The sequence below is a fragment of the Mustela nivalis genome (genome assembly GCF_964662115.1).
Source record: "Mustela nivalis genome assembly, chromosome: 9".
In the NCBI taxonomy this organism is placed as follows: domain Eukaryota; kingdom Metazoa; phylum Chordata; class Mammalia; order Carnivora; family Mustelidae; genus Mustela; species Mustela nivalis.
In genome coordinates this window covers 86155049-86182842 of record NC_139028.1, presented here as the reverse complement: position 1 = coordinate 86182842, position 27794 = coordinate 86155049, and the positions used below count along the sequence as shown (strand labels likewise).

Here is a 27794-nt window from a genome sequence, read left to right as displayed (position 1 = left end):
GTAGTTTTCGTTTTCTTTTTTGTTCATACTGTAGACATCTGTGAATGGGAGACTGACCTGAAATTTTTGGCTAATTACGAAAGACCCTAGAAAAGTCATTGGGATAGTAGTACTCACTATCAACATATGTTTGTTGAGTTTAAAGACACAACCATTTCCTAGAGAACACATTACAGAACCCTGTGTTCTCCAGCACCTGCATGTCGATTAGGGACTTGAAACTGCTGGATAGTGTTTGAGATATAATCAACAGTGTGGTAGTAGCAGTATGGTTTTATCTAGTACAAATAGGAGGGCTTATTCAAATTTAGATAACATTGGGTCAGTCACAGTATATTGAAAATTAAATAATTCTGTGGCAGGAGGCCCAGACCCAGCGAGCATGCAGTGGCGGAGTCTATGGTGGTACACGCTTGGCCATCAGCAAACAGGTTAGGCTTGCTTCTGGAGCATTTTATGGGGATTTTAAAAAGGTACCTTGTTGAAACATGATGTTGCTCTTTACTCTGTAGATACATTAGAGGTAGTGAATTTTATGAGAGAAAAAAGATGAGAGTTTAACCACTGGGGAGATTTAGCAGTTTCAATTAAACAATTGTACCCTTTAAATTTTAATTTTGAAACCAGTGACTGCTGGTGTTTGAGCATTCAGCTTTATTTTTCTAGTGAGGTAATGCACCTTCTGTATTTCTGATCTCTGTGGTAAAAATTGGGAGTTGGGTTGGTATAATATGCAGACATTTGTTCTGTTTGAGAGAACTAAGTATGAAGAAGTCTGTTATGGAACAAATATGTCTGGAAAAGATATAGTCAAGCACCCCATTAAAAGCTCTGGATTCTGTTCTCTGCTTATAACTGTGTGAAGCCCTCCTAATCCTTAGAAAGTGGATTGTCCTTCTAAAAATTTCCTGTTAGAATATAATTTCCTTCCTTCCTCTCTGCCCATTCCTCTTCCCTCCCCTGTCTTTCAAGTGCTTGACTCTGTCAACTCCTGGGACTCAACTTTTTTCTTTTAAAGTGAAGTATGTGACTTCAAAGGGCTCTTCTACCTTAAAAATTTTGACTCTTGGAGTTCTGGAGTTTAGAATCTAGTTTCGTAGTTGGAATGACTCCCGGTTTTAGGTCTTCTGCACCATTGAGTGTTTCTCTTGTGTAAAACGGATTTCTTTCTGGGAAGGAAGTCCACCAAAGGTGTTGTGATGCTTGGCCTGCTAGCTTTCATTGCACTGGACTCAGACCGCCAGCTCCCAGGAGCAGAACAACTGTGGATGGTAGTAAGCTAATCCCTTATTACTTACTTAGTGTCTCATGTGTAACTTGACATTTTCTGATCTTCAGGAGTCTACAGGATTTAGTTATTCCTGACTCTTTGTTTCCAAATGAAGAAGCTAGGGCTCAGAAAAGATGAACGGCTTGCCCAAGATCACACAGCTAGTAGATTCATAGGTAGATCTTGGTCTTTGTGATACCAAGCCTGTGTACTTCCAACTATACCAGGCTGAACCCAAGAAGGCCATCAACTCTCTTGAAATTTCCCTCAGACGTATTTGTGAGTTGGTGATGTTCTGACCTTGTATGATTCATTCATTCATTTTCTTCTTTCTTTCTTTCTTTCTTTCTTTCTTTCTTTCTTTCTTTCTTTCTTTCTTTCAGATTTTATTTATTTATTTGGCAGTGAGAGAGAGAGAGAGAGAGCATAAGCAGGAGGAGTGGCAGGCAGTGGCTCAGAGAGGCTGAGCAGGAAGCCAGATGGGGGATTCTATCCCAGAAACCCGAGCCGAGGGCAGATGCTTAACTGGCTGAGCCACCCAGGCACCCAATTTTTTTGTTTTCTGTTATATTTATTTCCTTCATAGGCACCCAGGATGGCAAATCAGTGGGTTTGATATCAGAGATTGCTTCTAAGATTGTGTTGCCCATATGAATGTCAAACCACTGATCTCAAGGTTTATCTTTCAGCTGAACATTTTCTATATAATTTTTTTAAACTTAGGTGTTTTAATGATTCATATGGCCTGTGAGCCTGAGATGTTTGTAATTATGGCATAGGGCTTCCATTTGTAAATTGTTACAGTTAACTTATCATCCCCAGCATCCTTTCCAACCATAAACTCTGTTGTCAGAGTTGGTGATGTCAGGTCTGGAATCCTCTCTAAGGCTTGTCTGTAGGTTGTTTATCACCATTAGCCCTCATTATTTTAAATGAGTACCCACCCACCTTATAATCTGTAACCACATGTTTCCAGAGCTTCTCTGGAGATAACATCTTGTAGGCTCCCCCATCTTCTTCTTTTTTTTTTTTCCCTTCCTATTCTCAAATGTTTTGTTTAAACCCAGAAAGATGAGGGGAAATAGCTATAAAGGTAGAACCTCTCTAGTTTTGTGAAATTCAGGACATTTTGGAAACAAGTGTGGCTCCTGAATCTGAAACTTTGAAACAAAACCTCACCACACGCTTAAAACATATTAGTTTGTAAATATGGAGTCCTACTAATTGCATTTATGGCTCACAGCAGAACTACCTGTCATGTCTTGTTACTCTTAGGGGGGAAAAAAATGAGAGAATTATATAGGTGTATGTGTTTTAAAAAATTGGAATGAAGAGAATAGTGTGGTGTAATTTCTAAGGACGTGTCTTTTTATGGTGAGGCAAATAGTCAGTTTTTCTGTTAGGGTGATAGTCACATGAATTCAGAGAAAACTGTATGGAGTGCCTCCTTCTGTAAAATAATAAACTGTGGTTGTCCTTCTTTCTCCGTTTATTGGAATGGCTAAAGAGCATCAATGCTGTGTGATATTTTACAGAATCATTGCTCACTCAGATTATTATTTTGCCTTTCAGTATGACTAAATGTTTTGTTGTATTCTTAAGAATGATTTTATTGGTTAAGGGCAAATGGGTTTCCAGCAGGAGTGACTCAGTGGTTTTATAATGGCCAACTAGTAGTCTTTAAATTTTGTGTTATGGGCAATGTTTCAGAAGCATGCCTTTTCCACAAAACAAACCTCATATATTTTCATTTGGGAGGAGGGACCCCTCCATGAAAACTGCAGTAAAAGGTGAATCATAGAAATATACAATTTCAGGCTGGGAAGCCCCTCAACCAATCAGTTCAGTGCTCTCATTTTACAGATGAGAAAACTGAGGCCCAGGATGACATAGTGACTACGTGGTGGTAGCAGGAGTTGAGCCTGCTTCTTCAGAACCCAATTTTGCTGCTGTTTCTCCAGTATCTTGCTTGAGTGTTTATGAAAAACAAAGGGTTTCCCTTCCCCTGCCCAAGGATATTGTTCACTGACTAACGAAAGTACCATTAGGGCCTGTGTTTAAAAATAATTCCTTAAGAAAAAAAAAAATTCCTTCAGATATATATTAATTTTATTTTTCTTACAAATTATCTTTAATAGATTTTGAGTTACTTTCAATGATAAAATTTTGGAATGCATGGGAATCTCTATGGACAGAGAATTCATCTCTAGAACAGTTTCATGCTCAAATTTATATGAACTTTGATTCCTCAAATTCTAAAGCTATTTATAGTTCTTTTTTTAAATTGTCAAGCAAGAGCTCTCCTAAGATTTATTGATGATTGTACCAAGGTCTTACAGGCAGTACCCCTCTCACTTTTACCCTTGGTAGGACCGTGGGTTTGCTTTCTATCTTGACAATTAATGGAGAGAAGTAACAGGATTTGCACAATACCTTGGGAAGATTCAGTGTTCAGTTAAAATCATGGACTCGGGAGTTCACATTTCCTGTGAACATTGGGGAGGTTCTATACCTCAGGAAGCCCCAGTTTTCTCATTTGTAGGGGAAGATCTTTAGTGCGGTCTTAACCACAGTTTCAATATTCTCTACACATCAGCTGCCACTGCTTTTGCTGGTTTTGTGCCTGCTGTTACTGTTAATTCCCAAGCCAGGAAGATTTCCAGACTTGCCTTGGGAAGGGCTCGTAAAGAGGGTGCAAATTCCATTTCCAAATTTTAGTGAGTAGCAAAGATAGGGAGAAGGGACTCACATACCTTAGTACTGAAGGTGTTGGTTCCTTTAAAAGAAGATTTCACCTGACCAAATTAATAAAAATCATTGTGTTTTTATTGTTAGCTGATTTTGGTGTTTTATTGTTCGCTGATTTTGCTTCTACCTTCGTATGTGTTGAGGCAGTCACAGTTGTGAATTTTCTTGGTGATTTTTAGAAAGGAGAGACCTGAGGGCACAGCCACAGACAAGAGGCAGAGGAACCTGAGTGAGGTAATGGCCCAGTGCATGCTGGGACTTTCCCTCTGAGGCTGCCTTAACCTGCCTTTCACCGTGTCCATGTTAACACAGAGTGTGGAAAGAGAAAACCAGTTGAGAAGACAGTTGCCAGGGAAGAAGAAAATGGTTAATAAAGTATTTCTTTTAACTGTTTGAACTAGTTAATTGTCAAGTTATATCAGCAAGTGAGTTCTCTCCTTCCTGCTGCTTCTGGAAGGAAAAACTGGAAATGGACAGCATACCTGTCATGTAGCCACATGTCTCTGGGCTGCAACTGTTCCTAGGCTAAAAATGAAATCCCCTCACAGCTATTACTGGAGGACTTTTACAGGTTTTGCAGAAAATATGACTGGAATACAGCTACAGCCTGTTTTATTGTCCCTGACAGTGACTTAAGAAGCGACCCGTACCTGCAAATCTTTTATCATGCCCCAGGGTATTCATTTGTTTATTTTTTATCAGGTACAGCACTTTGAATACCAGAGCCCTGGGCAATCAAAGTGGCCTACTCATTGTAGGTAGTTTGAGGCCTCTTTTTTTCCTTTCCCTTTCCATGTCCTTTTCTTTCCTTGAATACTTAAAAAGTGGGATATACATAGGATCCGGGTATATTTCTATGTTCATTTCTAAGTTATGGAATATAATTTATCGTAAAAGATTTACCTTTGCATTTGGAAGCCAGATTGTGGCTATCCCTATGTCTGACTTGGTGTGTTCATTTTTCTCATTTCTTTATAGAATGCCAGCACTTATTTTTTCTGTTGAATTAAGTTCTTTAAGTCTAATATCACTTAGTCAAAAATTTCAACTTTATGTTTTCCAGGGATATCAGTATGAACAACATTACTCAATTACCAGAAGATGCATTTAAGAACTTTCCTTTTCTAGAGGAGCTGTAAGTAATATTTTATGAAATGTATTTTATTTGTGTGTTTGTTTCCCTGTTCCCTTTGAAGCTCTTACAAAAAGTCTAATGTTTCTTAGGGGGCATTCAGATAGCTTAGTTTCAGTAAGATTTGTGCAGAGGATATAAAGTGGTTTCTTTTTTTTTCTTTTTTTTTTTAAAATATTTTATTTATTTATTTGACAGAGAAAGATCACAAGTAGGCCAAAAGGCAGGCAGAGAGAGAGAGAGGAAGGGAAGCAGGCTCCCTGCTGAGCAGAGAGCTGGATGTGGGGTTTGATCCCAGGACCCTGAGATCAAGACCTGAGCCAAAGGCAGAGGCTTAATCCACTGAGCCACCCAGGCTCCCCTCTTTTTTTTTTTTTTTTTTTTTTTTTAAGATTTTATTTATTTGAGAGAGAGGGTGTGAACAGTGGTGGGGTGGGGGCAAAAGGAGAGGGAGAAGCAGACTCCCTACTGAGCAGTGAGCCAAAGTCATGTGGGGCTTGATCCTAGGACTCTGGGATCCTGACCTGAGCCAAAGGGAGATGCTTAACTGACTGACCCAACCAGGCACTCTGGAAATCATGTTTTTTTTCGGGGAAACTTGATTTTTTTAAGTAGTGTAATTGCTGAAGTTATTTTTGGATGCCAAAACTAAAAATGTTACTTTCATTGGAATTTTTTGCTACAATTATTAGAACCATGAATGCTACAGTGACACAAGTTAATTACAGTGTTATCCTGAGATAATAAGGCTAGAGTAATTACCATTGTTGCCAGAGGAGTTGCTGTGTGGGTAACACAACCATAAAAAATAATACAAGGAGTTTTAGTGTCATGATGCAGGAGACAGTATTGTTGCAAGTGAGCAGAAAATTGAGTGTAGGTCCCCTGGGACATTTGCACAAGACTTTTGGGAATTGGGAGAAGGCATGGAACATAATCCCAGTCTCTTCAAACACCTTTAAGAATGTTTTTGGACTTGTCAATTCTAGCTCACACTTCCAGTTTAACAGTTTATTTTGTGGTGAAGTTCTTTCCATCTGTTTTCTTTTGTTTTTTAAGATTTTATTTATTTATTTGACAGGGAGAGAGGCAGCAAAGGAGGGAACACAAGCAGGGGGAGTGTGAGAGGGAAAAGCAGGCTTCCCGCCGAGCAGGGACCCAATGCAGGGGCTTGATCCCAGGGCCCTGGGATCATGACCTGAGCCAAAGACAGATGCTTAATGACTGAGCCACCCAAGTGTCCCTTTCCATCTGTTTTAGCCTCCATTTCATTTTGCTTTCCACACTTTTTTGAAGTTTGTGATCAAAATAGGCACAATTACATTTAAAGTAATTGGAAACTATATATTACATTGAGAATCCAGGTGAAAAAAATAAAATAAAATCAGACTTATATCAAGCTAAATCTAGGCCTCTAGTGGCCAGGTTAATGGATTATGTAATACATGTAGGTAAGAAGACTACAGTTTGATCCTAAGAACATCAAAGAGATACAGCCCTGAAGGAACCTAAATTCATATTACAGATTATATTCTGTAGCCCAGCTATTGAGTATTAGATCCAAGTCCATGAATGTCTCCTATCTTAGCTCAGCCTCTCCCCCAGCATGGGGAACAGGAGTCAAACGTAAGCCCTGCGGGTTGTATGTTCTCTCTTGCTTCTGACAAGAGCACTGAAAGAGCAGTTAAGTATTTAATAAAATTTAGGCAAAATTTTTCTTCCCACACTACTTAGCTGAACACAATGTTCCCACAGCAAAAATTGAACAGAGATTATTTGCCACTTCTAAGCTTGTGAACTGGGTCAAGTTACTTAACCTCCCTGTGCTCAGTTTCTTTGTCTGTATGGTACAGATAGCAACAGTCTCCCCTCATAGTATTCTGGTGAAGACAGAATGAATTAATAGATGTTAAATGCTTGGACAGTGCATGAAACAGAGCAAGTGTTATGTAAATTGTAGCTAGTATTTATTTTACTATTTTAAAAGTGCAAGGAAAAAAAGCAGTGAAATACTAAGTGTTATCTTTGGGTTAAAAAAATTAAATGTATATTTTATTTTTGCCTCTCTTGTTTCCTATAGTGAACATTAATCATTTTGTAGTAAATGGCTATTCATTCTTTTGTTGAGATATGATTGACTAATAACATACTAGCTTCATGGTGTTCAATATAATGATTCAATGTTTGGGTATATTATGCAATGATCACCACAGTAAGTCTAGTTAATGTCCATCCCCATGAGTCACACATTTTTTTTTTTTTTTGTGATGAGGTCTTTTAAGATTTACTCTCTTAACAACTTTAAAATATGCAATATTATTAACTCTAGTCAATGTGTGCTATACCTTACCTTCTCATGACTTACTTATTTTATAACTCAAAGTTGGTTCCTTTTGACCCTCTTGACTCTTTTTGCCCACCCCACTCCCTAATTGGTCATTTTTAAATTAAAATTTAGATTAAAAACGAGTGAACTATGTGTTTGAAGCCCCCGCCTCCTGACTCCCACCAGTTAAGCTTTTAAGATGCTTTACCTATTTATTTTTGTTTCTTATTTATATGTTTATAAATACATATTATACAAATTTATTTACTCATTTTTAAAGTTTTAAACTTTAGGATTAATCTCCCTTTACGGAAGTAATGATGCAATGAAAGGACATTTACAAGGTGGTTGTCCACCCATTGTATAGCTGCTGTGTGATGCAGCAGATAGGAGAGAGGCTCTGCTTGCTCTGGGTGGGGTGACTGGGTGCAGACCACCTTCCATGTTGCCTTGGACTGCCAAGTCCACTCTGAGGGGTTGTGTGGTGAGGGCTTGGATATGGAGTCAAACATGCTTAGTCTCTGCTTTGTGAAGTTCACATCTTGGGTTTCTTAAAATCGCCAATGTCAAGCTCGTGAATTCTGTCAGTTGAGACTTTTCATTGGCACCAAATTACCCTTGACTGTTAGTGCTTTGTGGGTAGGTCACATTGTCTTCATATTCTGCTCTGGCAATGATGGAGCCCATCAAATCAAGCCAGCACATCTTCTCCAAATATTGGATGGGATTTAGAAATGAATTCAGGGGCACCTGGGTGGCTCAGTGGGTTAAGCCGCTGCCTTCGGCTCAGGTCATGATCTCAGGGTTCTGGGATCGAGCCCGGCACTGGGCTCTCTGCTGAGCAGAGAGCCTGCTTCCTCCTCTCTCTCTCTGCCTGCCTCTCTGCCTGCTTGTGATCTCCCTCTGCCAAATAAATAAATAAAATCTTAAAAAAAAAAATAAAAATGAATTCAGTTAGGAGAGCTGATGGGTATATTTAAAGAATACTTTAGAGTAGTCTTTAATACTTTGGGAATACTTCAGGCATTTAAAGGAATTTTTTTCCATGTTAATAAAAGCATGGTAAAAAGTCCCCCCTCCTTTTTTAATAGAACATTGTAGTTGATTTTGACATTCCAAAATGATGCTGCCATGACTATTGTAATAGTTCATAAACCTTGTAACCATTTATCCAGAACTCATCTGGAAGTCATTTAAGAGTGATTGTGAAATTGAGGTGCCCTGAGTTGAAATAAATGATTTGCTGAGGTTTTGGGTTTTTTTTTTTCCATTATAGTTAATGAGGTGCACTTTACAAGATGTGACCGGGTTGGCCAAATTTTATATGATGATCCAGAGTGCTTGGAGTATTGGGTGGAATCACTTCCCAGTAATACATAAGAAGTATTTATAGATACTTAAACATTTACTCATTTTTTTCAACAAACACTGGATCCTGCTCTGTACCAGGTTCTGTAGTAGTTTCCAGGGGTACAGAGACAGGTAAGTATGGTCTTCGTCCTTGGAAGTGACAGTCTGTCTGTTGCTGTGCTAATACTAGAGCCATTAGCCATAGGTAGCTTTTTAGTTTTACATTTAAAATAATGAAAATTAAATAAAAAATCCAGTTCCTCAGCAAAACTAGCCATCTTTCAAGTACTTGGTAAGCATCTGTTGCTAGGGGCTATTGTATTTGACAGCACAGACAATAGAACATTCCTAACACTGCAGAAAGCTCAGTTTTACAACATGGGTCTAGAGGAAGGTATGGAACTATCTCTTGGTACAGTGTGATGAAGACTGTGAGAGACATGTGTGTAAGGTCAATGAAAGCCTAAAGTGATATATTACTTGAGATTCTAGGATTTGGGAAAGGCTTCCTAGAATAGCTTCAACAGGGATGCCTAGGTGGCTCAGTGGGTTGGGCCTCTGCCTTCGGCTCAGGTTATGATCTTGGGGTCCTGGGATCCGGCCCCACATCGGGGTCTCTGCTCGGGTGGGGAGTCTGTTTCCCCCACCCTCCCTCTGCCTGCGTCTCTGCCTGCTTGTGATCTCTTTCTGTCAAATAAATAAATAGAATCTTAAAAATAAAATAGCTTCAACTGAGTCTTAAAGGACTTCTGGGAATTACCAGATGCATGTAAGGTTGGGTGCTCCAGAAGAACCTTTTAACATGTGCAAAGACATAGAGGTAGACATTTCAGAAATGTTAAAACACACTTACTAACAGGTATTCCTAATGAAATATAGAGAAATTTGAAATATTCAAAGATGGAGAAGTATCAGAATATGAGGCCAGATAGATCATAAAGGGACTTTTTAAGCTAAACAGTTTAGACTTAATCCTGAAGGAGCTGAATTGGATATGAGGGTGAGCAGTAGGGAGTTGACTAGATTTTTGCCCTGAATGACTGGATGCCCTTCATTGATTTCTTCCCTACATCTCTCTTACAAAAACGTTCAATTCAATGCATACAACATCTGAAAATTTGGGACAGTGTCTTGATTTTTGCACCTTGGCTTCCTACTCTTGAACATGTAACTCCTCACAGTAGTATTGTAAAGGGAAAACAGAATAATTTATGTCAAAGTGCTTTGTGGCCAAAGTGCTATGTCCACAAGAGTGAGGTAAATTTCACCAATCCTCATAAACATTGCAGTGTTTCTTTTTCTTGAAGTATTTCAGAGAGAGGTTCTTTTGCTTGGCGATGGAAGCTGGAAAGGGTCAATATAGGTTTCTGTTAGCAATGTCAAAGGAAAGCCAGAATTCTTAGGAAATACTGACTTATTATCCACAGAATCTAGTCTGATGTGATGCTGGTACAACCACTTTTGGATTTCCTTGACCTGCAGGGTATTGATAGGCATTTGGGGAATGGCTGAAATGTGGAGTTGTGAAAATGATTTAATTGGAAACAATAGAGGGAGTATCCAATTGCTTTTCCATAATTGCCACCAAAAAAAGTCCATGGATGTTACTTCGAGTTGTTTTTTTTTTTTTTTTAAGATTTTATTTATTTATTTGAGAGAGAGACAGGGAGAGAGAGCATGAGCGAGGAGAAGGTCAGAGGAAGAAGCAGACTCCCCATGGAGCCGGGAGCCTGATGCGGTACTCGATCCCGGGACTCTGGGATCATGACCTGAGCCGAAGGCAGTCGTCCAACCAACTGAGCCACCCAGGCATCCCTGTTACTTCAAGTTTAAATGTTGCAATAGCAGGTAGAAACCATTGCCAGCTTTGGCACTTATACAGTTTATTGTTTAATACATTCTAGCAGATGAGGGTAATTCCATTTGTTTCAAAATGTACTTTGACTTTGGAAGACTCACAATGCTCAAGTAAAATTTAGATCTGAGTACTATTCAAGCTTACTCATCATCTTTTTTCCTCATCTGTAGGACATTAATTCTAAATTAAGGCATTACAGTGCAAAAGAGGACTAGTGAATAATTTGAACAGGGAGATTTTAAATCAGATACAAATAGTGGGTCAAAACCAAATAGTTTAATTTGGCCAATACTTAAATCTAGAACAGGTATTCACACATACACACACAGGCGCACACATGTACATAACATTTCAGGCTTACGAAATGTAAGCATAAAGAATTTTCACACATACCAATTAGTCAGATTACCCAAGTGTTAATATTCTCTTTCCACATGCATGCACACAATAGGAGATCTAAAATATATATACATTTCCCCCCTGAATCATTTGAGAGTAAGTTGCAGTCATAATTCCCCTTTACCACTAAATATTGCAGCAATTCTAAATACAAAGATATTCACAGTTGCCAAACTCAAAAAAATAGTGTTGATGTATATTATCATTTGATTATAATTCTCATTCAAATTTGACAGCTGTTCCATTGGTAATTCTCTATAGCAACAGAAAAATAAAATTCTGGTCCAGCATACAGTCTAGAACCACAAGTTGTATGTGGTTGCTGTGTCTTGATAATTTATTTTAAGTTTCAAAAACTGTTTTTTCCAGAATGTAAAAGAGTTTCTCAGTTGCTCTGGTGATGTTTGAAAGTTAAAAATTCTCTGTTCTGGGGTGCCTGGGTGGCTCAGTGGATTAAGCCTCTGCCTTTGGCTTAGGTCATAATCCAGGGTCCTGGGATGAAGCCCCACATCAGGCTCTCTGCTCAGCAGGAAGTCTGCTTCCCCCACTCTCTCTGCCTGCCTCTCTGCCTACTTGTGCTCTCTCTCTGTCAAATAAATAAATAAAATTTTTTAAAAAATAAAAATACTCGGTTCTTAGGTGCATTCTCCTGCTCCAGTTTCTAGTGCTCTGTTGGGATGATTTGGTAGCAAAGATCACTCCCTTTACTGTTGGAAACTATACAGTGAGCTCACTGACAGACATGGTTGTTCATGTTAATTCCTATGTGTCATTTGGAAAGCTGTCAGATCAAGGAGTAAAGGTGGAAAAAGAGAAATGGGAAGAGAGCTTGTACTAATTGAACCTGCTATGTATTGGGTAGCCCCCCACCCTCCAAATAGACATTGTTCTGTTTTAATTCATAAAATGTTGAACTACATATTCAGTCCCATTTTCCTGGTGAGGAGCTGAGGTTTTCCTCAGAGAGGTTAAGTAACTTGCCTGAGGCTACATAGCATGTCTTTAATGGACCTGGATTTCATCCCAGGGTATGCCCCTGTAGATGTGGAGAGGATGGGGAAAGACTTGTAAAACAATTTGCTAACTCAACAGACTTTTGTTAGGTAGAGCACTATGTTCAGTGTTGAATTAAATGAGATCCTTGCCTTCAAGACAAATGGGTGGTATATTAGAGTTTGGAGAGTTCAAAGGAGAAAGAAAGTTCTACTTACTAAGAAATATTAGGGAAGACCTCATCCAAGAGTTAGTATTTCTGGAGAGTCTTGAGGGTTGGTAGGAGTTAATTCATAAGGAGATGGGGAAGAAGGAGTGTGAGAAAAGATATAAAAACTGGTACAGGTGTTCAGAATGATGTGGTGTTTGGTTCGGTTCTAGTGCTGATTTACTGAAAGGAAGTTATGGAAAAGAAACCTAGAAAGGAGGTTTGGGGTCAGACTGAAGCCCCAGTCTTGTGCTTGTTTCCTGGCAGACAAATGAGGAGTTTTAGTCTTTGAGTGACTATTGAAGTGTTTTGAGCTAAGAAATGACTTGACCAGATATGACCTTCAGTAAAGGTAATCTCATAGTAGACAGTAGGATGTTTGTGATTGAGACAGTGCAGGAGGACAAATGAAGACGCTGATGGCAATTGTCCAGGTGAGAATTATGAGAATCTGAACTAGGGCAGTTGAGAGGCAGTAAGAGAGAGAGTAAGAGAGTGCCCGGAACCTCTGTAAAAGGTACATGGAAGAGGAGTCAAGAGGATGTCTCAGGGGCTCCTGGGTGGCTCAGTTCTTAAGCATCTGCCTTCAGCTCAGGTCATGACCCCAGGGTCCTGGGATTGAGCCCCGCATCCGGCTTCCTGCTCAGCATGAGGCCTGTTCCTCCCTCTCTCCCTCCTCCTGCTTGTGTTCCCTCTCTCTCTGTGTCTTTCTCTGTCAAGTGAATGAATAAAATCTTAAAAATAAATAAATAAAGGACACCTCAGCTAGGGTGATGGGGATGACATCTGTAACACTTTCATTTAGGATTATCAGGAGTCTGGTATGCTTTGATAAAGATGCAATCATACAGACAATACAGAAAGAGAAATTGTTTGGAAGAAAAGCTATTAGTTTTGAATATACATATAGAGTTTAGATGAGATATGAATGGGGTCCCTGGAAGTAGAGGCATGGAGCCCAGAAGTATAGATTATAGAATTAGAGTACTATGGGTATATATTTGGGAGTCTTTTATTTTAAGGTGATTACTGGAAACATGAGATGGAAAGAGCTTGCCAAGAGAGAGAGGGCAAAAGAAAAGGGAAGGAAGCCAAAGACAACTCCTTGGGAAACACTTGAATCCGGGTGTGGGAAGAAAACCAAGTGCCAGAGAAGCAGGAGAACTAGGGCAAAACTGTGCCCCAGGAGCTGTGGGAGGAGAGATTTTTCACAAGAAACGAAGGATCAACATTGACAGGCTAGAGAAAGGTGCCTGTGGCCAGATACTGAGAAAAGGCCTTGAATTTAAGTTTTTTAAAGAATCATTTCAGGGAGGCTGTGAGATTGACGTTGGGGTCAAGAAGTGCGTCAAGTGCGTTTGGGGACTGCTATAGGTGGTTTCTGGTTTGGGGAGAGTAGCTAAAGCTTGGAATATGTACTGTATTTGACACGAGTCCCCAAGGGTTAAGAGACAGAAACCCAGCTGAGGCATAATAGAGGATTTATTGTTTCATGTGGAACTAGAAAGTCCAGAGGTGGAGTTGGCATCAGATGGTACTCGATCTCAAGGTTTAAAAGTTATGAGAGTTTTCTCATGCTCTTCATTTCTTAACTTTGATTATTTCTAATTTTGTGTTTTGGCTTCATTCTTTGCTGTTGCAAATAGCCTGTCTCCATATGGTGGAAAAGTAAGCCTTTGGTAGTCCCAAGCATGTCTTTGCATCTTGAGATCCAATGAGTAGTATCTCAAGTCTTCCTCACTGTTTTCAGCAGAAAACTCCTAGGAGGACTTAAGTTAGCTAGACCTACTTCATGTGCTTATTCTTGAGCTAGTTACTTTGTTTGGGATGGCAATAACTGAGCTTATTGTTGTCTATTCTGGCTTATGAATTCATCCCCACCCACTGGGACTACTTGAGGTGGACAGTCTCCCTGCAAGGAAGTAGAAGGGGGAAGGAAGAAACCACAGTTGTTTCAGCCCATTAGAGTCTTGTAACTACACATGTTGTAGGAGATGTTTGTTTAATTGGGCCAATCAGAAATGAACAAAGGACCAATGAAGAATATAGAAGGGTCTCAGTTAAAGCCCAAGTATTATTAATTTATAGTGGAAGCAACGGGTTCTGTAACTTTGTCTTGTAGTGCTTTGCAGTTTTTACAGTTTAGAAGTAGAGGTGATGAAACATGGGGTGTACTCAAATCTTGGGTTTGAGAAGTCAGGACTTCAGAGGGAATGAGGGGAAATCAAGTAGGCAAATCAAGCAGTTCATTGTTAAAAGGTTTGTGGGATTCAGAAAGTGTAGAAAAGCAACTGAAACCACAGTTTGCTGGTCTATTTATGTATTTTAATCAAAGCTAATTATTTGTCATTTGACTAAAAATAGTAGTGATTTCAAGTAAGTGAACATGTATTTGACTTCCTACTAACATAATTTAATTTTCACTACCTCTTAGTTAGGACTATGTGTTTATATCAAAGAAGGTCATGTTGGAGGTGCTAAAAAGTCTGTATGACAGATACACTTAATTTATTAAGAAAATGATCATAAAATTAATGGATACTTGATTTTTAAAATATGGAAGCCTAGAAAGATAAGGTAGAAATATAAAAGGAAAAAGTAAGCACCCATCATCTCAAACAACAGTGGCTTAAACGTGTAAGGTGCACATGCACACACACACACACACAAATACACGCATATCTAGGGAACTACTGTGGTATGTCACAAAGTCAGCGGGGCTGTAGGATCTGATACTCTGCACTTCTCATTCTATAGCTACCATGTCAAGATCATAAAATAATTGTCTACATAAGCTGTAGCCATCCTGACCCAGTTCTTAACAACAGGAAAGATGAAGGCAGAAAGAAGGAGGTGGGTATTTCCCAGTGGTCAGCTTCCAGAAACCATCTTAAGCCTCCCATATAATACTTCTGCTCACACATCTCACTGACTAGAACTTGGTCACATGGGTACACTTAACAGTGGGATGCTGGGAAGTATGGCTTTTGAACTGAGCTTATTGTTGTCTACACCAAAATCATAGTTTTTTTAACAGGTAAGAAGGGAAGAAAGGTTATTGATTGGACAATTAATTAAAGTACTTTGGGTGTAAGAAACAAATTCAATTCAAAGTAGCTTCAACAATAAAGGAATGTATTATCTTGTCTGATGTGAAGACCTACATGTGGTAGAACTCTTGTAGGGTTGGTTAATGGAGTTAGGTCACATCTTCAAGAACTCACTTTCTCTCTTCCTACTCCACTGCTCCGTTAAGGGTAGCACCATGGTTTCAGTCACTTCACATAGTATATTTAGATATGCTAGCACCCAGAAAGAGAAGAGAGTTACCCTTCTATTGAATCCCCATTTAGGAAGAAAGCTACCTTTCCAAGAAACCTCCGCAGACTTCCTGTAACCAGAGCTGGGCTCACAGGTCTAGCCCTAAACCAAGTCACCAGAATGGGGTCAGTATAATTGGTTAAAACCAATCGTGATTTACTCATGGAACTGTGTCATGTGAAAGAAATGATACTTGAACAACCCAGGGCTCTGCCAGGAAGGCATGAATCAGTATTTGATATGCGTGGTTCCTCTCTCTTCTCTTCATATCTTACCGTTCTCATATGGGTCCACTTTGAGCCCTTTCTGCCAACAGAAGCCTTCCCTGGTCTTTCTTTTCCAAGTTCCTCTTGCACTTTCTGTGCTCCTCTCCACGAAGTGCTGGCTTGAGTGCCCTGTTATTTTGCGCTCAAGGTATGTCAATGTGCACTTGTCTCTCCAGCTCCTCTGACTTTTCCCTAAGGCTGGGTCCTGTTGTCATACCCTTCCATATGACCTGGTGAAGACAACCACAATTTTGAGCTTGAAATTGAGGGAGGAATGTTAAGACAAAGGATTTCTTCTTATTTTGAATTGATTGCAGTCAGAAACTCTATCAGACTACATTAAAACTAAATTCCATTAAAGTTTTATGTTTAATGAATTATCCTTATTTAAAAGAAATGGAATGAGAAGTGTCTTGGGAAAACTCAGTACTTACCTTGCCAAACCTATGGTGCTTGGCCTGTAGTCGAAAGTCAATATTTGCTGGTAGATGTGAGTTGTAAAACTTTTTAAAAGCTATAACATAGTTCCTCATATGAGTGGATATTGTGTGTGTTTATTGCCAGAAGTTGTCAAGATAATTCTCTCAGGAAATGTAACCATTGCCAGGGTTTTATTGCTTTACCTATGATACATGTAGGTATATTCAAGTAAATATATGAAATAATTTTCCTCTTCTCTGAGGGAAATCTACTTTAAAAACCTTGGGAATTTCTCTAATAAGGGTTCTTAATACATGCATGTTCTTTAAACATTCCATTTTAATGTGCACTTCCATAAAAGTTATAATGAAGATATAAAACTTCCTGGTATGTGAAGAAATAGGGTGAGTAAAACACTGTCAGATGAAGTTTATTTAACCTTGATAGGAAGAATGTCCAAGGGAAGCTATTTAGTTGTTAGCCCTTGTATTTACTCAGAGAATAACTACATCCTTTGTTTCCCTTAAAGCCATTCATAGAAAATACACAAAGCAACATTGCTTTGTTTCTGCAATTTACATTATTTTACTTTTTTACCTTGATTTATTTCTAGGATTTATGTCATTTAGCTGTGGTATAGGACCTTGGACAAGGCATGAAGGAAATATAGGCACTTTGTTCTATTTAAAAAAACAACAGGAAGATGGTGATAATGAGGCCCAGTAGAGTAGGATAATAAAAATGAAGAGGTGCTTCAGTGATGTTACTTTTTGTCAATACATGTACATATATTTCTAAAGATTTAGGTATTTATTTTAGAGAGAGAGAGTGCACGCACATAGGAGGAGCAGAGGGGAAGGGAAAGGGAGAGACTCCCAAACAGGGTCCCCACTGAGCCCAGAGCCCAACATGGGCACAAGCTCATGACCCTGAGATCATGACCTGAGCCCAGACCAAGACTTGGACACTCAACCAACTGAGCCACCCGGGCGTCCCAACTTTTTGTCAATATATATTGATCCTAAATATCCATCAGTGGAAACCAGTGCACCTCTTGAGGTCTTTATTTTTCACAGGAGGCAGTAGAGTTCCAACCACACAGTAGGGCCTTAACATGTAAATAAATACATGCTCGAGGACTTTTATTAGAGTCATGTGTTGCAACATTTTAGAACCTGTGGATTTCAAATTACATTTATTAAGAGGAGGCCCCTCACACCTCCTGTTAGACACTTTCCTGTGGCCATTCTTGCTCGGTTCAGTCTTGAATGAGAAATGCCTTCTCTGGAGGTGGTGTCCTGGGCCCGTGCTTGTGTCTGTTGTACTTTGCAGGCAGCGTGACACTGTGCTGACCCACCCGCTGGACAGAATTTCATGGCATTGCAGGAGAGGCAGCCTGGATGTAGTTGGGGGTCATCTGGCTGTTCCTATGTGCGGCTTCATCTGTGGGATGGAGAAACATAGGTACAGAAGGAAGTGGTGAGGGAGGAGAGGAGACCCTGGGGAAGGGGTCGATGAATATAGCTCAAAAGGGAAGGGGGGTGCACCAAGTACTTTTCTGCCAGAACTTGACAATAGCGTAGTGCTAGCCCAACTGGTAACCGCTTCTGAAAAGGGAAGGTAGGCGCACAAATGGGTGGGGGCCTTTGTCCTCTATTCCCCAACCTCTCCGTGGTGTGGTAGAGAAATGGCCTCGAGCACAGCTCTCTATTGTGTGCACGCGTGCTTCCAGCCTGGGCCCGACTGCGGCAGTTGCTTCAGCTCCCACTTTCTCCACGCCAGGCTCCTCACGACAGCTGCTGCAAGCTCCTGAGGCCTCGTCTGCCCTCCTCCCGGCTGGGTGCCTATGTCTAGTCTGTGTGTAGATTGCAGACCTTAGTCCACTGGTTCTTGGCCGGAATTCCAGCCAAATGGCTACAGTGAAATTTCTGTAATAGGCCAGAAGAAACCTAAATCCAGGCCTTTCTTAGAGAAATAACACCAACTGTTTTATTATCTGTTCCACACTTGCCTCTCTCCTTTCTTTAAATTGCTTCCCAAGTGAGTAAATCCCAGTCTAATTCAGCACATTTCATGAAAGCATGAAGCCTCTGGTGCAGATTACACACTGAAATGTGGCCTACTTGTTCATACCCACCACTGGCCAGTGCCCATTTAACCAGCGCTGTTCCTGCTTCCCCCTTCTGGAACGGACAGCAGATTGAAAATATGATGTAGCATATGCATTAGAAAGAGAGGATATAATTGAAAATTCTAGCTTCCCCTGGAAAGAGCTGCTAATGTGAAACCTTGGACCTTATGAATAATAAATGTGCACAAAACAGATTCATAATGACATTACACACTGAGCCACTTGTATCCTGTTTCCTGGAAGGGTTCCAGATCCAGTGGGAGAGCGGAAGTCTAATGGCTTGCTCTTTCCCTCTCCACCCTCTGTCTGTCTCTCCCCTCCCAGACTTTCTCTGCTTCTGAGACTGTTGTAACAAGCAGAATAAATAGGAGTTGCCTTGAGGTAGACTGTGTCCCCATTTGAAGTCCTGCTAGACTTGTTTTAATTTTGTGTGATCATGTGCGCAACTCAGAGTGTGTTGAGATAATACTGTTGACCAGTGGATTGGTGTTCCCGTGTTTAAGGTCCAACCCCCACCCTTCCCTAAGAAAGCGTACTCCCAGCAGATGTTAAGAAAGAAAATTGTTGCCATAGCACATTAAGAGCTAGCCCAGTAGTTCTTTCTTGTCAGGAGAGTGAAGGGCAGTAGGGGAGCAGAAATGAAGCAAGAGCAGAAAACATGCAGAAGAGAGAAGGTAAACAGTAAGCTTTCCCCACTCTTTAAGAAGCAGTGAAATCCAGACTCCTACCTTGGCTTAGCAGAGGCATTACAGCAAATACAGAGTGTCTGCTACACATAAGGTCCCATGCAAGAGAGTACAAAATGAATATGATTAGGTCCCTGCCCATAAGGGACATATAATACAACTTAAGGAGGTGTGACAAGTTTCTGGTAACGAGAAGCAAAAGAAGAGGTGCCTGGTGAGAGCTTTGTCTAAGTACCAGTGGAATCAAAGGAAGCTGATACCGTGATGGTTTCATATTCATAGTAGTATCCAACTTGGACAGTAATGATGAGTAATGTTTCACTTGTCAGAGACTGGAGTCAGGGTATTTCAGGCGAAGGAACTGTGACCAAAGAGTCAGAGGTGGAAAAGCCCGTGTGCTAAATGGTAGGACACAGGCAACTTTGCAGAATCAGGTAAGAAAGGAAGGGAGGACCCATAATGAAGTTCCAGCTAAGTCAGCAGGGGAAAAAAAAGCCTTTGGGAAAATTCTCAGAGTTGTGCTTTTTGAAGATTTAGCTCTCACAGTATTATAATTAAGTGGTTGAGGCAGGAGTCTTGGGCAGGTTCATGGCAGTAAGCCAGTGGATGGTGGAGGGGAATTGAGGGCTTAGAGTCAGGTGATAGCAGAAAGAGTCAAAGAGTGAATGGGTTGAAACCGAGCAAGGAGGCTCTTGGTCTTTGGAGACAGGAGCTACAGGGTACAAAGGGAAAAGAAGTGATGCCTGGGACCTATACCCCTAGCATGCAGAAAATCGAACGTGGTCACCTTTCTGTTCTTACACTAATGATTATTTGCCCCTTAGGTCTTCACAGCCACTGGAGGAGTAGTAATAGTAGATATCCATATATCCTCATTTAGCAAATTAAAAAGGTTTTCTGGGGCCAGCCAGTATGTCCTCATGAAGTGAGACATTGAGAAAACTGCTGGGTCAGGCACAGACTAACCCAGGTATGGAGTGGAAGGTGGCTGGTCTTTGCTAGTAGAGGGAGACTGTGGATTCTTCCTCAGGACCAGCCACCTCTTTTTCCATGAGAGGTGCATTTAAAGAAGCACAACCAAGAATACTCTATGTCCTAAATAAAGTCCCAGTGAGTTTAGGGCCTGTTCTCACCCTGGGCGCACTCAGGCATCCTGTTCTTACCCCCTTTCCCACTGGTCGTCTTTGGCTATGGGAAGGATGGCACTGTTGGTCTGTTGGGATTTCCTCCACAGTTGCAGTTCTGAGCTCCTAATGCCAGAGTCCCTGGTTGGGAGCTGGAGTGCACTGGTAGAGAGCTGTTGATACTCAGAACGAGGCTCTAGCCCAAGTCCACTCTGTTCCACCTCTCTGGGAATTATTTCCCAACCTCTTGGTGACACACTGGAGCTACTGACATGAATAAGCACTGAAGCTAGACAGGCAAGAATGCTGGCTACTCCACTTCCCGTCAGCGTGACTTATGCCGCAGCGCCCAGCCCCTCAGAAGCTCAGAGAAGTGGGGCTGTAGCAATGAGATGATTAAGATGGAAGAATGTCTATAAACCATGCATCTTGGTGCCTGCTACTATTGTGGGCTTGTTATATAGGTTTCTTTTCTTTCCGAGTTTTTGGGACTCTGTCCCTAACCCTGTTCCTTATTCACTTTGCTGTCTTCCGGATGTGAGGTTTTGGATGTGAAGCATCCACAGCGTCTCCTATAAGAGATACTGGTTCATGAAAGCTGCAAAATGGGATGAGACTTTGGGGCATGTGATTGCTGGATCTGTAGAGCCTTTTCTAAGCTGTTGTATTTTTTATTCATGAACACAGCAGCATGGCGAGCCTGGGTTGATAACATTCCTAAAGGCTCCACAGGGTATGGTATTCTAGTGAGCAACAAAATAATCACGGCAGTGCACGGTAGTGTGCCCTCTTGCTCTCCATCATCGCCATGTGCTACATCCCCAAGTGTTTGTTTCTCCAGATAGTGGGCTTGTAATTTCAGAAGAAGCCACATACAGAGAGCTTAGTTGGTCATTTCTATTAATGATAAGAGGATACTTTCTGAAGTTAGGTTGCTTCAGTTTTCCCTTGGCTTCAAAGGGGGCAGAGATTTTTGGAAATCTGTATCCTGGCTAATGTGGTTCAACACTCTCTTCTGTTGACAAGTACAGGTAATCAGGTGCTCTGCATTTTGCCACTTCCTTTGTTATTTTGTAAAATACTCTTTCATGATCCCTAGTATAATAGATTGAACTCCTCAAGGAAAACCGATAGATATGGGGACATTAAAACTAATAGTAGAGGCAAAAAATTAAGAATCCTATGACAGGGGACGCCTGGGTGGCTCAGTTGGTCTAAATGTCTTCCTTCAACTTAGGTCACTACTACATTGGGCTTCTTGCTTCTCCTTCTGCCTGCCACTCCCTCCTGCTTGTGTTCTCTCTCTCTCTGACAAATTTAAAAAGAAAGAAAGAAGAAAGAAAGACTCCTACAACAACTTCACTCTGTAATAGTTTTGTCTTTTAGTAGACCTGAGCTTTTTTTTTTTAATCCTTCTTTTTTAAAAGATTTTATTTTTAAGTAATCTCTGCATCCAATGTGGGGCTCAAACTTACAGCCCTGAGATCAAGAGTTGCTTGCCCTTCCAACTGAGCCAGCCAAGTACCCTCTCTCCCCTTTTTAAAAGATTTTATTTTTGAGTAATCTCTATACCCATCATGGGCCTTGAATTTATAACCCCGAGATGGAGAATCACATGCTGTACTGACTGAACCAGCCAGGCCCCCCAGACTTTAAGGCACATCTTTCAGATAACGTGGAGGAGCAGTCATAGTCATCTCATTGCTTGCAGCCCTGGGAGGGAAGAAGGCTATTTATTGCCCCTTATGGTACAATTTGACTTTTTTTTTTTTTTTAATTTGCTTTTTAAAAATGTGATCTTTTAAACATTCTGTTTCAGCCTTCACCATTATTGATGGAATATTATTAATTAGTGGATCTGAGACATAGAAAGTCTGAGCATTATTAATTAGTGGATCTGAGACATAGAAAGTCCCCTGACAAAGCTCACACTGAGCCTGCTCTAAGGTAGACTCTGGGAGGCTATGGCATTGGAATGGCAAGCATTTTCGAGGGGGAAATTCTGAGAAAATAGTTCCTGACTAATGAGTTGACATGTTGGTGGGTAGTCACAGAAGTCTGAGATGCACGCCCTGTTCTGGACACTCTTTGTACTTGACCCACAAGACTAATGTGCCAGAAACAACCTATAGAATAGAGCCTGTGTTTAATTACGAGTTCTCGGAATTTACACACGAGATGTGTTCATGAGAACTGAAGTCTTCATGGGATATAAAGCTGGAGTTGGGTTTTCAGGGAGTAAAGGTGAGGTTGTGAGGTGAAACATTTAAAGACAAGGGGTGATGCGGACTATTCTAGAACCTAGAGGATTGCTAGGAGAAATAGGAGGTATTAGAACTGTCTTTTCCATTCCCTCATTTTACATCAGGTGCGTCCTAGGAGGTAAAAGGCCAAGAGACTGGTGGTACAAAGTAAGCTATTTTGAGGCTGGATTTTGGGAAGTCTTAAAAGTGCTGGGTGCCTTATGAGATCAAAGCGTGTGGCAAGAAGGCTTTTTAGAAGACATTTCATTGAGGGGCATGAACCCTGTGTTACACCTATGGTGTTGCCTGAGAAAACAGCACTATGATCCTTGCAATGGAAGAAATAATTTTATGTACGCACTCTTGGTTTCTGAGTCCTCTGGTTCTTCACCTGCAACCCCTCACTCCTGCCCAGTACACACCTTCAGGGCACATTTCTATGTTAATACGAGGCGAGGATCAAACTTTGTCCTTTCCAGGGCTATTTGCATTTTAACTAGGACAAAGAGTTCCAGAGAAAATAATGCATCTAAAAGGTAGAGTTTGAGACCTCAGTGACTTCAAATGAAGGAGCTTTCTTTGTGTTCCTAAAATCAGGGTATATAAGAGGAACATATTAGAAAGTAGGGGTGCCAGAGGCAGGGTGCCTGGGTGGCTCAGTCAGTTAAGAAAGTGGGGGTGGGGCGGAGGTCTGAGAAGAGGACGTCCTAGGCCTGGCACTTAGTAGACACTCATACTTGTTAATGAATGAAACTCTTTAGTGAATGAATGAATTGATGAATACAGCTCAGGGGTGTAGGGTGCTTGCAGAGAGAAGAGAAAGGGATGAAAATAGAATCTTTAAAGGAGGAATTAATATGACTTGATGACTATGTGATCCTAAGAAACAAGGAGGGAGAGAGCATTAAAAAAAATTACAGATACACAATCTTGTTTGAGAGAGTACCCCTGGTGAAACCAGGAAACTGGGACAGTCCTGTGTTTAACATGTGGGCACACACACAGCTCTCATTTCTAAATCAGTGCTTGGAAACCTTCCTTCAGTTCTCCTGTTTGTAAGTTACTGACATGAGTTGCTGCCTTACTCCCTGCTTCTTCTCCCTAAAGTCCTCTGTTTAACTTTTTCTCCCATTTCTGTGTGCCTGGGAAAAGGGGAAGGAAAGTGGGGCTCAGTAGAAATTGTGGGCTCAGATATCTTCTTACAAAGGACCCAAAAAGAGTTCTTATCCTTTCCACACTCTTACTCCCAGTTAAATGTGTCACTTTAAAATTTCTTAAGGAAAACGTCTTAAAAAAACCCCACCAAAACCATATGTGCGCACGCGTGCCTGTGTGTGTGTGTGTGTGTGTGTGTGTGTGTACACACACATATGTGTGTGTATATGCACATACATGCCTTTGCTTGGAAATTTACGATTACAGTGACTTTCACTTTTTGCTTCCCTTTTGCACAGAAAATGCGGCCCTTGGTAATGGAGAGATAACAGGCTGACTTGCCTCCAGAAGGCATTCCTCCTAAACAGACTGGTTTGCTCTGATCTGTATAAACACTCCTGCCTGCTGACCAGTGGTCTGTATTTATGAGGCACTTGGAAAACACTGCAAGCTGCAGAGAGTGACCATGAATAGCAAACTTAATTTGGTTTAATGTGTTTTGGCTTGCTTGACCTCACCAGAATAAAAATGTGCCTGTTTGAATTATTGTATTGGGAGTTTAAAAAAAATTCTACAGACATTTATCTCATTGGAAGAACCTTGGGATCGCTTTAGCAAAGGTTTAAGTCCATGTTTAATGTCAGATAGACTTGAGAAATGTTTAACATAGAGCTTTAATCACAGATTACTTTATTGTGAGTTCTGAATTTTTAAGAGCCTGAATTACTATTTTTTTTTCTTGCTACTTTTTTCCCTAGACGATTGGCTGGCAACGACCTTTCTTTTATCCACCCAAAGGCCTTGTCTGGGTTGAAAGAACTCAAAGTTCTGTAAGTAATGCAATTTTAGAGTTCCGCAGCTGGCTGTGTATTTTCTTTTTGCATAGTCAACATGCTTGGAGCTAGGGTAAGCACAGTTTCTTTTAGTTCAGGATTAAAAGATTTAAGGAGTGGCCAATGGGTAGTGTGGGAGGCGAGGGCTGATTTAGGCAACCTTGGGTCTAGATAACAAAAGTTAAAACTCTAAATAATAGGTGTTCTGACCTTCACTGCATTACAGTTGAATGTATTAGGCTTTTTTGTGGGGCTAATGGATTGAATCAAAATCATATTTAAACTTTACTAGTAGAGTTTTGTTTCTACTTATTGTATAGCTGTAAGAACTTTGAATTAGCTGACCCTAAAGGGGAAAAAAAAAGGCTTACAAAAACTCAAAATGTTAAAATCGTTTTAAAGCTAAAAGGAATTAAGATGCCTATCATTTACAGAGTCTGTGAGGGACCAGGAAATAAATTCCTGGCAGTGGTTAGGGGTTGGGCAGGTTGGGGAACAGGTGAACTCACTACCAGCCCCATTTCTGCCACTAGCTTGCTGGGTAACTCTCCGCAAGTTACCCCTGGTTCGGGGAATTATATGTGGCTTTTACCATGCCATTCTGTGGTTATGACTCATGTCAAGCAGTCATTTTACTAATATGATTAGAAATGGCTTTAGGCAAAAATAATAAATATTTCATTTTTGGTACTGGTCTATGCCTCTCTTTTCTGTTACACCGTTCAAAAGCTCTTTTTCGGCTCTGGCCCACCATTCACTGAGGACATGTCTGCTGCTCCCTAAGAGCTCAGGATCGCTGTCTTCTTGGAAAAATTGGCTTGACCCAAGGTCCATATTCCTGGGCTCTGCTTTGTTCCAATTTGAAAAGGCACTAGGGATTCCAATAGGTTTGCTTGTTGTATCTCTCAGTTAACTTGTTATGCTTCCTAATTAATATTAACAGTCTCTACGGTGACAAACATTAATTAGGGTGCTTTAACTCCTAAGAGTGAAACACCCCTGGAAATGTGTATTACCAGTAGGTCTGTGTTAAGAGATGGCTTAGGGATAGCAGCTCAGGTTTCATTTCTGAATTCATAGCAAATGCTTCTGGCTTTTTTGCAGTTTTCCTTCCTTGGGTGCTCTCCACCTTGATCTCTCCCCCTTTCCTGCCATTGGAAATATTTTTGGGGTAAAAACGTTCTGAATTTTTCTAGGAAAGAATAGTGACAATTGCCTGTTATTCACTAACCAAAAATTTCCTTCCAGAACCCTGCAAAACAATCAGTTGAAAACAGTTCCCAGTGAAGCCATTCGAGGACTGAGTGCTTTGCAGTCTTTGTAAGTAGCTTTTTGGTTTTCTGTATCCTAAATCACGAGTAGACCACTCTGGCTGCTAAATGTGTGAAGAACTGGAATCCCAGGAAAAGGGAAGATTTATCCTCTCACCTGGGATAAAATTGGAGATGAGTAGGAGCTATTACCAAAACACCCTTTGGTGAGAGAGAATGAGGTGGTTCAGTTTACTTCCTCTCTTATCTCAGACGCTGGGAGAAAAGTTACAAGCATACACGGCTAGTTATGATTCCAGAAGCTTCTATGGCAGGTGATCTTCACCTCTTTAGAACCAGTTATGTGTACAGAAGTTCTAGAGTCTTACGCCATGATGGTCACAGTTACAGAGAGGCTTCTGTTTTAGGTGGTAATGATAATCAGACCAAATTGATTATAATTTCTCATCTGTGGACCTTGAAGTCACATTGGGGGTGGTAGCTTAGTCTCTTGTATTGCCTTTTTCCCAAGTTTTTCTTTTTGAGGAGAGTTTGGTTTTATGTGGAGTGTTCAAGTTTTCAGTTCTGGGTTTTTACCATGCTCAAAAGCTTGGTTTTTATTAATTTCAATTTTTTTTTTTAAGATTTATTTATTTTAGGAAGAGAGAGGGAGAGGGCGAGTGAGAGTGAGCAGGGGGAGGGGTAGTGACAGAAGGAGAGAAAGAGAAAGAAGCCCAAGCAGACTCTCTACTGAGACTAGAGCCCTACATGGCACTGAGTCTCACGACCTGAGCTGAAGCCAAGAGTCAGACACTCAACCGACTGAGCCACCCAAGTGCTCCAAAAGCTTTTTCGTATAGCACTTCACTTTGTTCTTTTTTACATTCTTTCCTGGGTGTGTGTGTGTGTTTGTGTGAGAGTGTGTATGCATGTATGTATATGAACCTGGAGGACAGTGGTCACTGCTTCCACTGTTGTTTTTGTTGTTGTTGTTGTTTTAAGTTTTATTTATATATTTGACAGAGAGATCACAAGTAGGCAGAAAGGCAGGCAGAGAGAGAGAGAGAGAGAGAAGCAGGCTCCACTCTGAGCAGAGAGCCCAATGCGGGCCTCGATCCCAGGACCCTGAGATCCTGACCAGAGCCAAAGGCAGAGGCTTAACCCACTGAGCTACCCAGGTGCCCCATGCTTCCACTGTTTTGATGCACACACTCATATACCTCCCTTCCCGCTCCGGCGGTGGATCAGGTAGGCAGCAGTGGTATCACCAGAACCATGAAAAATCCATGGAAGCTTTTGAAGAAACAATGAATTTTTATATTAAATAAACATATTTGCTAATGACTAGAATGAATGTTATAAACTGGTGGTGTTAGGGCTACAACTTTAGTTTTTCTCATCTTTGGGACTGGAAGATCCAATGAGAAGCACTGAACTGATGCGTGTGGTTTTTACAATTTGCCTTTTGACCAGATTAAGAAAAGCTGCTAGCTTATTTATCCGGCTTGTCTGGTTTGGGATCCCCGCTTTGCCACTTAAACTAGCTGTGTGAGGTAGTGCAAGTTATTTAAAATTCTCCATACGGCAGCACGCTCATTGCTTGCCGTATGTGAAGATGTGTCAATCTGTGAAAAGCACTTGTAACAATATCTGACATGTCGTAGGTGTTCAAGAAACATTTGTGGAATCTACTAATAGTAATAATGATATATTTTATCAGTGCTTTCTTTTGATTCTTAGTTTACCCAGTTTACATAACCAGGTGATGGGAATGTCTGATAGTAATAGAAAAATATTCTTTATCTTATTTTACCTTTTTTAAAAAAAGTATTCTTTGAAACAAAGAACTTGGTTAGTTTGTCATTCTCCTAGAATAACAAATACCAATGCACACTGTTTGGCCTAATTGCAAATACAGTGGGAGGAAGGTGTGGTTGGTCAAAGTGTGGCCCTTTGACCACCTGCAATGCAGACCCCTAAGCCGTATCTTGGAAGTGTTGGTATTTTCTCTTTAAAGGTAAGATCTAGCAAGCTATATTTTTTTAAAAAACTTCCCCAGGAAGTTCTCATGTGTATGGAAG

At 40.7% G+C, this 27794-nt stretch overlaps 1 protein-coding gene across 1 annotated transcript in view; it reads left to right on the top strand.

Annotated features, from left to right (window-relative positions):
• LGR4 (leucine rich repeat containing G protein-coupled receptor 4) overlaps nt 1-27794 on the top strand; it is a gene marked incomplete at its 5' end in the record, with an annotated part of 102942 nt that overhangs the window by 50089 nt on the left and 25059 nt on the right. The window contains 3 exons of the mRNA XM_082684224.1: nt 5082-5153; nt 24389-24460; nt 25712-25783. Coding sequence (XP_082540350.1) covers nt 5082-5153; nt 24389-24460; nt 25712-25783 — 216 coding nt within the window. The remainder of the gene's footprint in view (nt 1-5081; nt 5154-24388; nt 24461-25711; nt 25784-27794) is intronic.